The 17,500-nt window shown below is 37.8% G+C and overlaps 3 protein-coding genes across 3 annotated transcripts in view; all 3 read left to right on the forward strand.

Moving 5' to 3' along the window:
• Positions 1–3,606, forward strand: part of LOC113803300 (four-domain proteases inhibitor) — a 5,820-nt gene extending 2,214 nt beyond the window's left edge. Inside the window, exons 2-6 of the mRNA XM_027354066.2 lie at positions 222–313; positions 413–577; positions 775–942; positions 2,051–2,194; positions 3,326–3,606. Of these exons, the coding sequence (XP_027209867.1) occupies positions 232–313; positions 413–577; positions 775–942; positions 2,051–2,194; positions 3,326–3,330 (564 nt within the window). The 5' untranslated portion in view covers positions 222–231 and the 3' untranslated portion in view covers positions 3,331–3,606. The remainder of the gene's footprint in view (positions 1–221; positions 314–412; positions 578–774; positions 943–2,050; positions 2,195–3,325) is intronic.
• A 3,377-nt stretch (positions 3,607–6,983) lies between these two features.
• On the forward strand, positions 6,984–11,465 carry LOC138861512 (turripeptide OL11-like). Its single transcript, XM_070121195.1, has 4 exons — positions 6,984–7,134; positions 8,813–8,901; positions 9,515–9,670; positions 10,639–11,465. The coding sequence occupies exons 2-4, from the start codon at positions 8,820–8,822 to the stop codon at positions 10,641–10,643; spliced, it is 243 nt and encodes an 80-aa protein (XP_069977296.1). The 5' UTR covers positions 6,984–7,134; positions 8,813–8,819; the 3' UTR covers positions 10,644–11,465.
• Positions 11,466–17,302: 5,837 nt separating this feature from the next.
• Positions 17,303–17,500, forward strand: part of LOC138861511 (thrombin inhibitor rhodniin-like) — a 10,410-nt gene continuing 10,212 nt past the window's right edge. The window contains exon 1 of the mRNA XM_070121194.1: positions 17,303–17,500. This exon is cut by the window's right edge and continues 18 nt beyond it. The gene's annotated coding sequence lies outside the window, so the exon portion shown is untranslated.

The raw sequence follows: 17,500 nt of genomic DNA on the forward strand, positions 1-17,500 counted from the left end.
TACTGATCTAGCCTTTCCCGTGTATTTGCTGTTGTGTTGTGCTTGTGACCGGCGAATAAACGTGACAGCAGAGCGCTCTTTCGGACTGCGCTGCCACAGTCGAAATATCACTTAGAACTTCAACTTCATCACCGTCAATATAGATATGATTTTGCTTATCACTGTCTTCATCTTTTATGATTTTAAGATGAATATCATCATATTCCCTTCCCTTCCACCAGCAGGACAGTCATGGCCAGATTCTCTCTCGTCCTCGGGCTGCTCGTGGTGTCGCTGACGGCGTTTACCGAAGCCAGGAGCCCCATTCCCCCAAGTAAGTGAGGAAACCATGCCAACAAGATTTTTTAAAAATATATTATTCAGACATCATTACCTTCCCAAGACGAAAACTACAATCTTCACTCTTCGAAAGGATTCAGGCCAGGAGGATCTGTTATAAACCCCTGTAACACCGTCTGCCCCGCCCTCTACGCCCCTGTGTGCGGCAGCGACGGGCAGACGTACCCCAGCCAGTGCAATCTGGAAGCGGCCAGGTGCAGGAACCGGAGACTGAGAGCCGTGAGCCAGGGAGAGTGCGGTGAGTTGCGGTCTCTCTCTCTTCTGTTTTTTTTTAATCAATTATTTCCTTTCATTTTCGCTCTTATTATTGTTGTTGATTTGTTTGCGGTGGTTGTTGCTTGGTGAGGAACCCATGCCAACAAGATTTAAAAAATATTCAACCATTGCTACCTTAAGGAGAAAAAACGAAAAAGGATATTATTCCCTCTTCATCAGGATTCAGGCCAGGCACAGGAGGGCGCCCTTCCTGTGGCATCAGCATCTGCCCCGCCATCTACGCCCCTGTGTGCGGCAGCGATGGGCAGACGTACCCCAGCCAGTGCAATCTGGAGGCGGCCGCGTGCAGGAACCGGAGACTGAGAGCCGTGAGCCAGGGAGAGTGCGGTGAGTTGTGGTCTCTCTCTCTCTTCTTTATTATTATTTATACTCATTATCGCTTTTGTTATTGTTGTTGCTTTGTCACTCGGTGAGTTGCGGTCTATCTCTCTCTTCTTCATTAGTTATTTATATTCATTATCGCTTTTGTTATTGTTGTTGCTTTGTCATTCGTGTTAATGGAGATGGTGATTGCTAACTTGCATCGCTTCAGTTATATTATTGCTTTGAGTTATATGATGATACTTGTAATCCTAATGGTGAGGAGGTTGATAGTGACAAAAAGGATAATTATGATAATCATGGAAGGAATGATAATCAAAATAATAATTGTAACAATAATGATTATGATAATAATGATGAGAAGAACTAGAAGCACTCAGAGAGCGCATACCTCCGCCAAAGCAATAGGGTCACTGATGCAATAAGAAAATTCACGCTGGAAGAATATCCATTAATAATGATAATAACGATAATAATAATAATGATAGTGATAACAATTGAAATGTCAAAAAGGTTTTTATCTATCTCGTAATGTCAATGAATCCTTCAAAAAAATCCTCTGGTAAAAAGATCATAAAATCTGTTCATAACTTTTTGAGTTATCTTGCTAACCAACAAACAAAGTAACAAACCAACGCTACCAAAAACAATTATAATAGCAATAATAGTAATAAAGTAAGACAAAGGACAATGATAACTAGAAGCTAAGGCAGTAGGGTCACTGATGCAATAAAGATATTTACACTTGAAGAATTCCATTAAAGTGACCTCTTTCTCAAGTACTCTGATAACGTCTGTGAACATAATCCTCTTGGCGAAGGCATTAAATGTAATGATATAATAGTTGCTGATACATTTCTAAAAAAAAAAAAAAATCCTGGACTTGGAACATGATCCAGATAACCACCAAAATTCAGGACACATAAAAAATTTTCTCTCTCACTTTTTGAGCTATGCTGCTAACAAACAAACAAACAAAGAGCTAACCAACGCTGCCATAAAACACAACCTTTTGGCGAAAATAATAATGATGATCGTAACAATAATGAAATCGTTGCCTCCTTGCCCCCACAGCTCCTTCTCAAAACTGAAATCATTGCCTCCTTGCCCCCAGCGCCTTCTCAAAACTGCCCGACTGCTTGCCCCTTCAACTACGACCCGGTGTGTGGCAGCAACGGGAAGACCTACTCCAACGAGTGCGCTTTGGAGGCAGAGAAGTGCTCCGTCAGAGGACTCACCCTGAGACACAGGGGGGAATGTAAGGCGAAGCTGGGCGTATGGATGCGTTTGTGATTTAATGGTTATTCATCTTTCTGTGTGTCTGTTTGTCTTCGTGTGTGGGTGGATGTGTGTTTGTCTTTCTGTGTGTCTGCCTTCCTGTATGGGTGGATGTGTTTATCTTTCTGTGTATGCTTACCTGTAGGGGTGTATGTTTATCTTTTCTGTGTGTCTGAATGGAGACATATTTATCTGTCTGTCTACGTGTGTATGGGTGTATTTTTATTCTGTCTGTGTATCTGTATGGCTTTATGTTCATGTCTGTCTGTTTGGCTATATGTCTATCTATCTGTATGTCTGTCTGCTTGTCTGAATCTAAGCATGTCTGTCTATCTGTCTTTCTATCTGCCTGGGTATCTTTGTAACCATCAACACACACACACACACACACACACACACACACACACACACACACACACACACACACACACACACACACACACACACACACACACACAGACGCACATACACCTATACACAAACACACACTCATATTGTATAGATGTATATATCTATTATTTGTCTATCCATCCATTTGTCTATCCATACAAGTCCATCTGTCTATTACTGGATGCCGCCTACTTATTCATCTAGTGAAATTTAGTTGTTTCTGCTTGTTAATTAAATATTTAGAAAAAAAATGTCAAAACAATTTCTAGGTTTCTTATGATGATTCAATTTCGTGCAAGAAAAATGGGTTTGCCGAAAGAGAAAAAGAGGGAGCGAGAGTGAGAGAGAAAGATGAAGGGAGGGAAAGGGAGGGAAAGGGAGGAGGGGACGGGTAGGGAAGGGGGGAGGGAAGGAGGGAGAGAGTGAGAGGTAGTGAGGGAGAGGGAGAGAGAGAGAGAGAGAGAGAGAGAGAGAGAGAGAGAGAGAGAGAGAGAGAGAGAGAGAGAGAGAGAGAGAGAGAGAGAGAGAGAGGGGGGGGGGAGAGGGGGGGAGGGGGAGAGGGAGGGAGAGAGGGAGAGAGAGAGGGGGGAGAGGGAGGGAGAGAGACACAGAGAGGGAGAGAGAGACAGAGAGGGAAAGAGAGAGAGAGAGAGAGAGAGAGAGTGAGACAACAAAAGAGAATCCAATTTCTAAAAAAAGTCTCGATCTTTATCCATTTCAGGCTAGACCCCACCGGAGCGAAATCCCCGCCCACGCCCCGCCCACGCTGACTCCCCACCCCAGTCTCCTCTGACACCCCTACCCCGCCCCCTCCTCACCCCCTCCCCCAGCTGAACGCCAACGCTACTCCGACCATCAATCAACACCAATCTAAAAAAAAAAAAAAAAAAAAAATGGGTCAAAATTGGTTCCTTTTTTGTAATTCAAAGATTATTTAGGCATTTGTAGAGCCATGCTTTGTTATGAGTTATGTTCTTCCAAATTAAACTTATTTGATTTTGTTATCTTCTTTTCCTTAACCCCCGGTTTTAATGTATCAATTATTGTAATCACCGAGGCATCACACTGCTCAGTGTACCAGGCAAGGTTCTCGCCCACATCCTTCTGAGACGTATCAGAGACCATCTACTGAGGCACCAGAGACTGGAGCAATCTGGATTCACTCCTGGTAAGTCCACAATAGACCGTATCCTCGCGCTTCGAGTCATTGTAGAGCGCCGTCGTGAGTTCGGGCGTGGGCTGCTTGCAGCCTACATCGACCTCAAGAAGGCGTTCGATACGGTGCATCGGGAGTCACTTTGGGAGATCCTGAGGCTGAGAGGAATACCAACAAGGATTATTGGACTAATAGCAAGCCTGTATACTGGTACTGAAAGTGCTGTAAAGTGTGGTGGGGGCCTGTCGAGCTTCTTTCCTGTTAGTTCAGGAGTGAGGCAAGGCTGTGTCCTTGCACCAACTCTTCAACACTTGCATGGACTGGATACTGGGCAGAGCTACTGTTCAAAGTCATTGTGGGGCAACGCTGGGCAATATCAAGGTTACAGACCTTGACTTTGCTGATGACGTTGCCATTCTATCTGAGTCTTTGGAAACCCTAGTGGCGGCTCTCGATGCATTTAGCAATGAAGCGAAGCCCCTGGGTCTAGAGGTCTCCTGGACCAAGACCAAGGTCCAGGAATTTGGGGACTTGTTAGGAGAACTTGTTCAGTCGGTACGTGCTTGCGGCGAGGACATTGAAGTCACAGAGAGCTTTACATACCTTGGTAGTGTAGTTCATAACTCTGGGCTGTCAGACCATGAAGTCAGCAGACGGATTGGCCTGGCAGCAGGGGTCATGAACTCTCTCAACAAGAGTATTTGGAGATGTCGGTACCTGTGCAGAAGGACCAAGCTACGGGTTTTCAAGGCCCTGATAATGCCAGTTTTGCTATACGGTAGCGAAACCTGGACATTGTCCTGTGCCTTGGAGGCTCGTCTTGAAGCCTTTTGCAATAGGTCCTTGCGCCAGATCATGGGGTACTGTTGGCAGGACCATGTGTCCAACCAACGGTTGCACCGTGAGACTGACACAAGCCCTGTTATCTGCACAATCCGTGATCGCCAACTCAGGCTATACGGCCACCTGGCTCGCTTTCCTCAGGATGATCCTGCCCATCAGGTCGTCTCTGTTCGAGACAACCCTGGGTGGAGGAGGCCTGTGGGACGACCGAGGAAGTCATGGCTTGGGCAGTTCGACCAAACCTGCCGTGAAGAACTAGAGATGGGCCGAGTCCCTGCCTGGCGTCTAGCCATGAGGGATCCTCGTAGGTGGAAGCGAAGGGTGGATGCGGCTATGCGCCCCCGGCGGCGTCAGCCCCCATGATGATGATGATGAATTATTGTAAATATTTCCTATATAAATTAACCGATTTTGGGAACATCGAACGAGAAAGAATACAAATAAAAAAGAAATGAGGAAAAAATACATAAATAAGAAATAAATGAAAATAGAATATACATACAGTGTTTCATATATATATATATATATATATATATATATATATATATTTATATATATATATATACACATATATACATACACACACACATATATATACATATATGTATGTATGTATGTATATATATACATATATATATATATTTATATAGATATAGATATATATGTATATACATATTTGTATATATGTATATATATATACACACACACACATATATATATATATATATATATATATATATATATATATACATATACATATATACATATATATATATATATATATATATATATGTATATATATATATATATATATATATATGTATACACACACACACACACACGCACACACACACACACCCACACACACACACACACACATATATATATATATATATATATATATATATATATATACATATATATAGATAGATAGATAGATAGATAGATAGATAGATATGTTTGCATATTTACTTATTTATTTATTAATAATATTCAAATAGTATGAAGCCAGAAAAGAAACAAAATATGAACAAATATGGACAATATAATTGAAAAGATAAAATGTAAATAAACAGATAAATGTTACATATCATGGCAGCCAAAATGATAAATACATAGATAAAATAACAGAGATGGATAGACACAGATAAATAGATGAAGAAACCTAGATAGATGAATGGAAAGATAAGCAGATAGACAGATAGATAGATGGAAAAATAGGTAGATAGACAAAGAGAATAGATAGATAAACATGCAAATAACGAAAGACTTAAGAACTGAAGAATAAACCCACCTGCAGGAGAATTAAAAGTCTGTTTATATCTCGTTCTTTGATATTAATTTATACTGTGGGCTTATATTACTGTCAATGGATTGATATCAGTTTCAATTCATTACTATTGATAAATCAATTTGAATTACATTTCATTACTATTCAATCTCTATTCAGTCTGTTATCCGTTTTATCAAATTTCGTATCAGATACAAATATATATATATAATTTTATGGTATTAAATGATATCATTCTTCACACGTATTTTATATGCATCATTAAACTTGGATTATTGTCTAGATATATAGAAAATTAGATGAGGTGTTTTACTAAAGAAAAAAGAAATTCTGTGAGATTGCATGTTCTTATCCTTCTTAAAAATGACACACATACTCACGCATATACACACATACACACATAAACCTACACACACACCTGCACACATAAACACACACATACACAAACATAAGCACGCACACACATAAACACTCATACACAAACATAAGCACACACTGTATTTATTGTATATTGGTTTATGCAGTGCAATAAACAAGAGAGCAACGCTGGGAATCTTATAATCACCAGACTGTGATCCTACACACTATAACTGTAATCTAATATTTATCCATTTATGATAGTGTATGGTCCAACTTTATTATTCATATCCGTTTTCTTTATCATCTGATGTTTAGAGAACGGCAGAAATGCTGCTACGGAAAAGCGGGCAGCCTTGAAGGTGCTCTTACAAGTCGCACATACATGCAAACACTTACCCACAAATGTGTGTATACATATATGTGTGTATGTGTGTGTGGATATATGTATATGTATATATATACATATATATACAAATATATATATGTGTGTGTGCATATATATAAGATAAGAGAGAGGGGGAAGGAAACATAGAGAATGAGAGAGAGAGGGTGAGAGGAAGGGGGAAAGGATGACAACAAGAGAGGGGAGGTCGCCAATAACACGTGTTCTAAAAAGCCTCGGATATTGAACATTTTTTGTACAACGCAACAATCTTACCTTCCTAAATACTTGGGGAAAACCCGTGAGCAAATAAGGAAAAAAAATATCAGTATCCTTCCCACATTGACGGAGGCGGGATTCCGGGAAGCAAAAAAAAGTTGTCCTTCGAGATCCATCCATTGCTTTATCATCAGGATCCCTTTGCTTTGCGCCGCAGTTGGTTCCAGGCTCTTGCGCCGCGCGGTCGACCTCCCTGCATTCGAATCCGTTTTCTTTGAGGTAAGTCTTCGGGGGTAGTTCAGCAGATCTCTCCGATTTATGTATTGCTGTTTGTTTGACTTTACTAACGTGTTCTAGAAATGCATCGGTTTATGGTAATGTATCATTTTCAAGTTCTTGCTGTGCTACCTTCTTTCAATATTGTTGTAACCATTATCATTTTTGTTGTTTTTAGTTATAACAAGGATGATGATGGCGATAATGATAGTAACGAGAATAATGATCATGATAATACTGATAATAATAATGGTAATACTAATGCTACTACTACTAATAATAAGGATAACTAATTGTAATAAAAATAATAATAATTATAATTATAAAAATGAAGTAATTGTTATACAAATAGCAATGCCAATAGTGATAACAAGATGATAATGATAATAAAAATAAAAATGATAATAATGAAAATTATATTAATGATAATGATGATTATTGCGATAATGATGATAAAACGCAAATAATGATTATTTTTATCATCATAATTGATAATACTATTATTATCATTATTATCATTAGAGTGATCATAATAGTAATAATAATAATTACTGTTGTTATTATCATTACTGTCATTATCATGATTATTGTTATCATCACTATCATTATCATCATCATCAACATTATCATTATTATCATTATCATTATTGTTATAATTATTATTATTGTTATTACTATCGCAATTATTAATCTTATTACTATTACTTTTAATGATTAATCATTGTTATTATAGATGTTGCTATCATTAATGTTATTTTCATAATGATAATGATATTATTATTATCAATAATGGTAATAAAGATAACAGTAATAGTAATGATAATGATAGTAATCATCATTATCATCATCATTATTATCATTACTATGATGATAATGATAATGATAATAACAGTAATGGTAATTAAAAAGAAAATAGAAATTATAATAATCATTATCATTATTATTATTTTTTTATCATTGTCATTATTATTACCATTATCATTAGTTCTTATTTCCATTATTATTATTAACATTATCAATTGTTCTTATTTCCATTATTATCATTATCATCCTCATCTTTGTAGTTGTCTTATCGCTCAAGTACGAACAGCAAATATTAACATTTATTTTTTCGATAATAATTTGATCATGGAAAAGAGGTATTATCCAGATTTAACATTTTTTGGCTAGCCGATGCACAAAACTTTAGTTACTCCTGAAATACATGCTCCATCCGCTCACCAAAGAAAACGGGAATGATACTGATAGCCAATCACAACACGCGGTCTGTAACCATTCGGCGCGGTTAGATAAAAACAAGACTAGGAAAATCCGGCTTCGCTCACACTGGGTGTTGACCCTGACCTTGCGCATGGTAGTGTACTTGTGGTGCTGCTGTGTTGTGCTTGTGACCGGCGAATAAAGGTAACGGCAGAGCGAGCTTTCTCTCGGACCACGCTGCCACAATCTAAATATCTCATTGACCTTCAGGTTTATCAGCGGTTCCCTACAATCATCACCGTCATTGTAGATATAATACTGCTTATCATTATCATCATCATCACCGTCATTGTAGATATAATACTGCTTATCATTATCATCATCATCACCGTCATTGTAGATATAATACTGCTTATCATTATCACCATCTTTTATGATTTTAAGATGAATATCATCATATTTCCTTCCCTTCCGCCCACAGGACAGTCATGGCCAGATTCTCTCTCGTCCTCGGGCTGCTCCTGGTGGCGCTGACGGTGTTTTCCGAAGCCAGGAGCCCCACTCCCCCACGTAAGTGAGGAACCCATGCCTACAAGATTTTTTTTTTCTCTCTCTCTCTTCTCCTTTTTATCTCTAATTTACTTTCATTTTCGCTCTTATTATTGTTTTTGATTTGTTTGTGGTGGTTGTTGCTTGCTTGAGTTTTGTAGGTGGGTATTCATGGTATGTAATGTAAGGTTAAGTTGCATTGTTTTAGTTACATTATTGCTTTGAGTGGTATGATATTAGTAATCTTAATGGTGATAAGGTTGATGATGATAATGATGATGACTGTTATGATAACATAAATAGTAGAAATTATGATAATGATGGAAATGATAATAGCAGTAATAGTAGTTGTAATGATAATAATAATAATGATCATGACAATGATTATGTCAAAGATAATGATAATGGCAAAGGTGATCATAATAACAATAATGGCATTATTAATAATGATAGTAACAAGAAGAAGAACAATAAGAATGATAATGACAATAATCATCATAACTAACAATAATAACAACAACGATGACAGCAATAACACTAATAACAACCCCAACCATTCTGATTACCAAACAATACCAACAAACACACACAAAACACACGCAAGAGACCTTAAACATTGCTCCCTTGCCCTCAGCTCCTCGGAACTGCCAGACCGGTTGCCCCTTCAACTTGAATCCGGTGTGTGGCAGCAACGGCGTGACCTACCCCAATATATGCGTTTTTGAGAATGCCAAGTGCCATGACACGAAACTGACACTTAGGCATGAGGGAGAATGCAGGCCCGGGCGAGGTACGTGGCTTTGGGTGCGTTGTATGTTTGTTTGGGTTGATGGGGGGGGGGGGGTGTAAGGCTATGTAGTCTGTATGGGAGTGTCTGGTCGTCTCTGTGGGTTTATGGGTGTGTGGTCGTCTCTGTGGGTGGATGGGTGTGTGGTTGCCTCTGTGGGTTTATGGGTGTGTGGTCGTCTCTGTGGGTGGATGGGTGTGTGGTTGTGCATGTGGGTGGATGGGTGTGTGGTTGTGTCTGCGAGTGGATGGGTGCGTGGTCGTCTCTGTGGGTGGATGGGTGTGTGCTTGTCTCTGTGGGTTTATGGGTGTGTGGTCGTCTCTGTGGGTTTATGGGTGTGTGGTTGTGTCTCTGCGGGTGGATGGGTGTGTGGTTGTGTCTGCGGGTGGATGGGTGTGTGGTTGTCTCTGTGGGTTTATGGGTGTGTGGTTGTGTCTCTGCGGGTGGATGGGTGTGTGGTTGTGTCTGCGGGTGTATGGGTGTGGTCGTGTCTGTGGGTTTATGGGTGTGTGGTCGTCTCTGTGGGTTTATGGGTGTGTGGTTGTCTGTGGGTTTATGGGTGTGTGGTTGTCTCTGTGGGTTTATGGGTGCGTGGTTGTGTCTGTGGGTGGATGGGTGTGTGGTCGTCTCTGTGGGTTTATGGGTGCGTGGTTGTGTCTGCGGGTGTATGGGTGTGGTCGTGTCTGTGGGTTTATGGGTGGAAATCTGTATGGGTGCATGTTTGACTGTGTGAATGGCCATGTGGTTTCTGTATGGATGTATGTGGATGTTTATCTGTCTATGTGGGTATATGTTTGACTGCATGTGTGTATGTGTCCGTATGGCTGTGTATGTTTGGCATGTGTGGATTGTTTGTGTGGGCGTATGGCTGTGAGTCTTGTATGAGTGTACGAGAGAGAAAAAAAAGAAAAGAACCAAAGTGAATCTAATATATAAACATTTAAAAAAATACCGATCTTTATCCATTTCAGGCTAGACCCCACCGGAGCAACATCCCCGCCCACGCCCCGCCCACGCCCCGCCCACGCTGACTCCCCCTCCAATCTTCTCTGACCCCCCCCCCATCCTAATTTTTACAAGGGGCCACGTGAGAAACCCGAATTGTGTCAGAGGGCCACAACAACGATACCCTGAGCTTAATTCTGCTCAAAAATTTTCCATTGTAAAATACACTAAATTATATATATAGCGCATTATATATTTGATAAATCATATATTTACTAAATACATATATTTACTAAATTATATATTTACTAAATCATATATTTACTAAATTATATATTTACTAAATTATATATTTACTAAATTATATATTTACTACAATATATATTTACTAAATCATATATTTACTAAATCATATATTTACTAAATTATATATTTACTAAATTATATAATTACTAAATTATATATTTACTAAATTATATGATTAATAAATTATACATTTACTAAATTGTATATTTACTAAATCATATATTTACTAAATTATATATTTACTAAATTGTATATTTAGTCCCTATCCGGCATCTCGCGGGTCGGACAGGGACGCACAATGGACCCGGATGTGGCACGCGGGTCGTATGGTGCCCAGGTCTGCCCCCTCCTCTCCCCCCTCCCCCCCCCCAGCTGAGTGCCAACGCTACTCCGGCCATCAGTCAACACCAATAATAAAAAAAAAAAAAAAAAAAAAGGTCAAAATTGGTTCCTCTTTTGAAATTCAAAGATTATTTAGGTATTTGTAGAGCCATCCTTTGTTACGAGTTATGTTCTTGTTCTTCAAAATTAAACTAATTGGATTTTGGATTCTGATTTTCCTCTAACCCCGTGTTTTAGTAGATCAATTATTGTAGATGTTTTTCTTTTAAAATAAACCGATTTCAGGAACACCGAACAAGAAATCAGATTTGAAAGTAAATAAAAAATAAATAAGAAATAAATCAAAATAAGATACATACAGTGTGAGTATATACACATATATGTGTATATATGTATATATATATATATATATATATATATATATATATATATATATATATGTACACATACATATTTATATGTATATACATATATATATATATATATATATATATATATATATACATATATATAAACATACATGTATATATATATATATATATATATATATATATATATATATATATATATATATATGTGTGTGTGTGTGTGTGTGTGTGTGTGTGTTTATTCATTTATAACATTCAAATAGTACGACCCCAGAAAAGAAACAAAATATGAACAAATATGGACAATATAATTTAATAGATAAAATGTAGATAAACAGATAATTGTGATATATGTTATTACAACCAGATTGATAGATACATAGATAAAATGACAGAGATATAGATAGATAGATGGACAGATAGACAGATGGATAGATAAACAGATAAATAGAGCTAGAAGATGAATTGAAAGATAGGTAGATACACAAACAGATAGATGGAAAAATAGGTAGACAGACAGACAGACAGACAGGTAGATAAACATGCAAATAACTAAAGACCTAAAACTGAAAAATAAACCCACATGCAGGAGAATTAAAACTGTTTATATCTGCATATTTGATATCAATTTAAACTATGGATTTCTATTACTATCACTTGATTGATATCAACTTTATTTCATTACTACTGATTAATTTGAATTACATTTCATTACTATTCAATCTCTATTCAGTCTGTTATCAGTTTAATCAAATATCGTATCAGATACAAATATATATAGTTTTTTGTTATTAAATGATATCATTCTTAATATATTTTATCTGCATCACTAAACACAGATGTCTAGATGACACAAACACACATTCACACAAACATAAACCTACACACATACCTGCACACATTAACAAACCCACACGTACACAAACATAAATACACACACGCACACAAACATAAATACACATAAAAATACACACATACACAAGCAAAAGCACCCACACACACATAAACACACACACACATAAAAATATACACATACACACACACACGCACACACAAACACACACACACACACACGCACGCACACACACACACATACACACATCTTTCCATATAATTCATCCTCACCCTTCGTTTCTCCTCCCGAGTCTGTTGTTCGCGTTCGAAAAAGGCTCGAAAAGGCGCCTCGAAGCGTTTCGAAATTCTCTCGCGCAGATTCGGAACGCAAGGAGTCGAGCGAATGGGTGAAGGACAGTGCTCAGCTGTCTCCTTTTCCGTAGCAGCATTTCTACCTTTCTCTAAACATCAGATGATTAAGAAAACGGATATAAATAATAACATTGGTCCATACACTAAAATGAATATTAAATTACAGCTACAATTGGATTGGAGTCTGGTGATTAGAAGATTCCCAGCGTTAATTTCTTGTTTGCCGAAAACATTATACAGTAAATACATTACCAAGCCAATATTGTAACATTCAACAACATTAAATACACCCGCATCACTTTACAGAAAATGTATTCGATGTATAACTTAAGAAAATTCGACACTGAACGTATAAACTTGATTTATCTAAAAAGTATACGACTATTCATTGTGAGTATGTTGTAGAGCTGAAGAATTAAGTCACTCTATAGGACTGTGGCTCTAACTTATGAGATGTCCAGCTAGAACACCAGCTGACGTGACATCGGATGAAATGACGTTCGGTCTGCCACAACATATCAGCTCATATCTGGATGGTTTCAGCAATTTTAACTTTTTTAGTTTAATTTATCTGAACATAGGAAAATATGTCAATAGTGTTTTAAACACTTTCCTTTTGCATCAAACCATACTCATGAAAAAAAAAAAATAAAATAAAAAATACGGCCTTCTAAACAAAAAAAACAAACAAAAAAAAAAGAATCGGAAGTGACGTCACCACCCATCGATCGTCTTTTGTTTCCGTTCCACAGCCTTCTTCAAGAGAAAAATCTGTTTGCCCTTACAAGGTCCGACTCCCCTCCCCCCCTCCCGTAAGGGCCAATTGGATAGTCTTTTTATTATTAGTCTTGATTTCTTCTTTTTTTGTTTGCCTAAATTACACACATATAGCTCTAATTATAGCTTAAAATTGTCCAGTAGAATAGCTTGTTTTCTTTTTTTCTCGCTTTTTTCCCCTTTGCTCCCCTCTACAGGCCAGCAGGAGAGTTTTTAGTTATTAGTCTTTTTTACCCTAAATTATATCTACATACCTCTCGTCATAGCTTCAAATCGCCCCATAGAATAGCTTATTTTCCCCTTTTTTCTCGCTTTTCCCCCAAATCCCCAGCTGATGGTGCACCCTACGCCCGACAATTTACCCTCGTATCCCCTGTACGGGCCAGTAGGAGAGTTTTTTTTGGCTATTAGTCTTTTTTACCCTAAATTATACCTACATAGCTCTCGTTATAACTTAAAATTGCCCCATAGAATAGCTTATTTCCCCCCCTTTTCTCTCGCTTTTCCCCCCAAAACCCATCAGCTGATGGTGCTCTCTTCGCTCAACAATTTACCCTCGTATCCCCTGTAAGGGCCAGTAGGAGAATTTAATAGATTTTTTGCTATTAGTCTTTTTTACCCTAAATCATACCTACATAGCTCTCGTTATAACTTAAAATCACCCATAGAATAGCTTATTTCCCCCCCCTTTTCTCTCGCTTTCCCCCCAAAACCCACCAGCTGATGGTGCACCCTTCGCTGAACAATTTACCCTCGTATCCCCCTCCAAGAAAAAGCTGAAATGACACCCCCGTTGGAACAAAGACCACTCTCTTTTGTTTTTCTTTTCTTTTCTTTTGCAGTGAGTGGTAATGGCAGATCTGTCTTGTGAAAATAACTTTTTTGTTATTCTCTTCCTAGAATGATAGTCTTTGTTTGTTTATCCTTCTGCGTCTGTCTGTCTGTCTTCCTGTATGGTGTATGGTTGTCTATCTTTTTGTGTGTCTGTCTGTCTTCGTGTATGAATGTATGTGTAAGTAATCTTTCTATCTGTATTTATCTTTCAATTTCTCTTTCTATCTTACTCTTTTTCTTCCTTCTCAATATCCTATTTCCTTTTCTTTGTCTGATTATTTCTTCTTTTCATTTTTCTTTCAATTCTTTTTATTCTTTTTAATCTTCTCATGTGTCCTCCCCGTCTTTTTCTTCTCCTTACCCTTCTTTTCATTATCTTTCTAATTCTCCTCTTTTTCCTTCTCCATCTCCTCCCCCTTCTCTTTCTCCTTCCCTTTCTCATCCATCTTCTTCTCCTTCTCGTTGCACTCCCTGTTCTTGTTCATGTTTCTTTTTCTTCTTCTTATGCGTCCTCTTCCTCCTCTTCTTCTTATCGCTTTCCTTTTTCTTATCCTCACCCTTCTTATCTCCTCCTTCGCCTCCTTCATCTCCTTCTTCTTCTTCTTCCTTCTCCTTTCCCTTCTTCTCCTCTTTTTCCTTCTCCTCCTCCATCTCATTTTCCTTCTTCTTCCCCTTTTCCTTCTCCTTCTCCTTCTCCTCCTCTTTCGCCTCCTCCATCTCCTTCTCCATCTCCTTTCCCTTCTTCTCCTCCTCCTTCTCCTCCACCTCCTTCGCCGCCTCCATCTCCTTTTCCTTCTTCTTCCCCTTCTCCTTCTCCTTCTCCTCCTTCTCCGTCCTCCACCTCCTTCTCCTTCTCCTTTCCCTTTCTCCTTCTCCTTCTCTTCCTTCTTCTTCTCCTCCTTCTCCTTCTCCTTCTCCTCCTTCTCCTCCTTCTTCATCTCCTCCTTCTCCGTCCTCCTTTTTCCATGGCGACGATCTTGGCGATGTTTTAGAGTTTCTTGAAGAAATAGCCAATAAAGATGATATTAACAAAGATGTGATAATGACAATGATACTACTACTAATGATAATACTAGTGATAATGATGATAACCATAATAATTATGGTAATGATAATGATAATAAAGATAATAGCAATGACAATAATAATGATAATGATAATAATGATAATAATAATGATAATAATAATGATGATAATAATGATAATGATAATAAGGATAAAGAAAATTCTAATAATAATAATGATAATAATGATAAAGAAAATAATAATAATAATGATAATAATTATAAAGAAAATGATAATAATGATAATGATAATAATGATAAAGAAAAATATAATAATAATATTGATAAAGAAAATTATGATAATAATGATAAAATGCCTTACTTCCAGATGACCTAAAATTTTATTCGATCTGAAAATGAACTTACATAAACTACAAAGAATAAAAACTCAAATATAAACTGAATTCTTTCGCAAGGAAATTTTGGCAAGAATTTCATCTGGCTGCGAGGCGAAGACAAGAAAATAGCACACCAATTTTAGCGCAAATAACACGCCAATTTCAGCGAAAATAAGCACGGTGAATCTCCCTGTATCTTTATGTGTGAATCCGTGCACTCTGAGAACATATGATGATATTCTTAGCTGTTCACTAGAATGTTCTTGTTCAGGTGTGGGATTAAGGGTAGAATTATTTTTCTTCTTCAATATGGCAATTTATATTTATTTATTATTGGAAGATTGAAATTTGCTGAACAGTGTTATGCTTGTGGGACTTGTGAATGTATCTGTTCCTACACACACACATACACACACACACGCATATATATATATATATATATATATATATATATATATATATATATATATATATATATATATATATATATATATATATATACATATATATAGATATACGTATATATACATATACATACATACATATACAAATATTTCTGTTTTACATTTTATGCATTTACGTCTCTATTTATTATTTCTGTTTATGGCTTTCATATATTACAAATTTTAAAAACCTACATTTTTCTGTTTTAGTCTTAAATATTTCAGACAATCATTTACATACTTATTTTTAAGTCGTTTATTTGTCTCTATCATTTATACGGTTCAGGCTACATCATTACGTCATCTATACATATCCCTGTATCATTGATATATATAGATGGTATAAAAATATGTATAAATGACGAAACCTCGTCGCCGCCATCTTTGTTTCGTCCTCCTTCCCGCGCGCGCCTCCGCCACCTGCATTATGGCGCTGACTCGGCAATCCAGACTTCCTTCCGAGGCAAAAATACCGCCTTAACCGCCTGATTTCCGAAAACAAAAACATCCGTCTGTCGTGAATTATCATTAAAAGTTGTCTCATTGTGATCCGGTCAATATTTTGCTCGAATGTCCTCGCAGGTATTTGGTTTAGGCACGTAACCCTCCGAGGGGAAATTTCAATATCAAGTTATGCACACACATACACACTAAAACAAATAATCTAGCACTCAGAGGGCACATACCTCCACCAAGATAATATGATAATAATTAAAACGCCAAAAAGTTGTCCCTAATTCGTATTGCTAATAATAATAAATAGTTAATCAATAGGGGAAACGGATGCAATTATTTACAAAATTCCTACTGGATCCTGATCATAATCCGGATCAAAACCAAATTTGAATAACAGCCAAGACACCTCGTAAAAAATAATCCACAAAAAACTATTCACAACTATTCGAGTTATCCTGCTAACCAGCTAACAAACTAACTAAATAACCAACTAAACCCAACCTCCTTGGCGGAAGTGACAAAGACAAGCGCGCAAAGAAGTGACAAAGAACAAACAAAGAACTCCATTCCCCGATAGATGAAGATCGCCAAGCGCCCCGCCAGCGTACGCGAGGGTGACGCAGCGCAAGAGGCGTTTCCCAAGCAATCTATGGAGATGCGGGCGTGACGGAGGCCGGCCGCCCGTTTCGCGCCATTCCGGTGCTCGACGCCGAAGGGACAGGGCGCCTCCTCGCCTTCGCCGCCGCCGCCACCG

The sequence above is a fragment of the Penaeus vannamei genome, chromosome 4, assembly GCF_042767895.1.
Source record: "Penaeus vannamei isolate JL-2024 chromosome 4, ASM4276789v1, whole genome shotgun sequence".
NCBI classification, from domain to species: Eukaryota; Metazoa; Arthropoda; class Malacostraca; order Decapoda; family Penaeidae; genus Penaeus; species Penaeus vannamei.

What these genes read in the sequence shown, in the direction of transcription:
- LOC138861512 (XM_070121195.1), top strand. Translation starts at nt 8,820, where the DNA reads ATGGCCAGATTCTCTCTCGTCCTCGGGCTGCTCCTGGTGGCGCTGACG. An exon ending in CAGGAGCCCCACTCCCCCAC is followed by an intron (nt 8,902 to 9,514) that starts GTAAGTGAGGAA and finishes CCTTGCCCTCAG; the next exon opens with CTCCTCGGAACTGCCAGACC.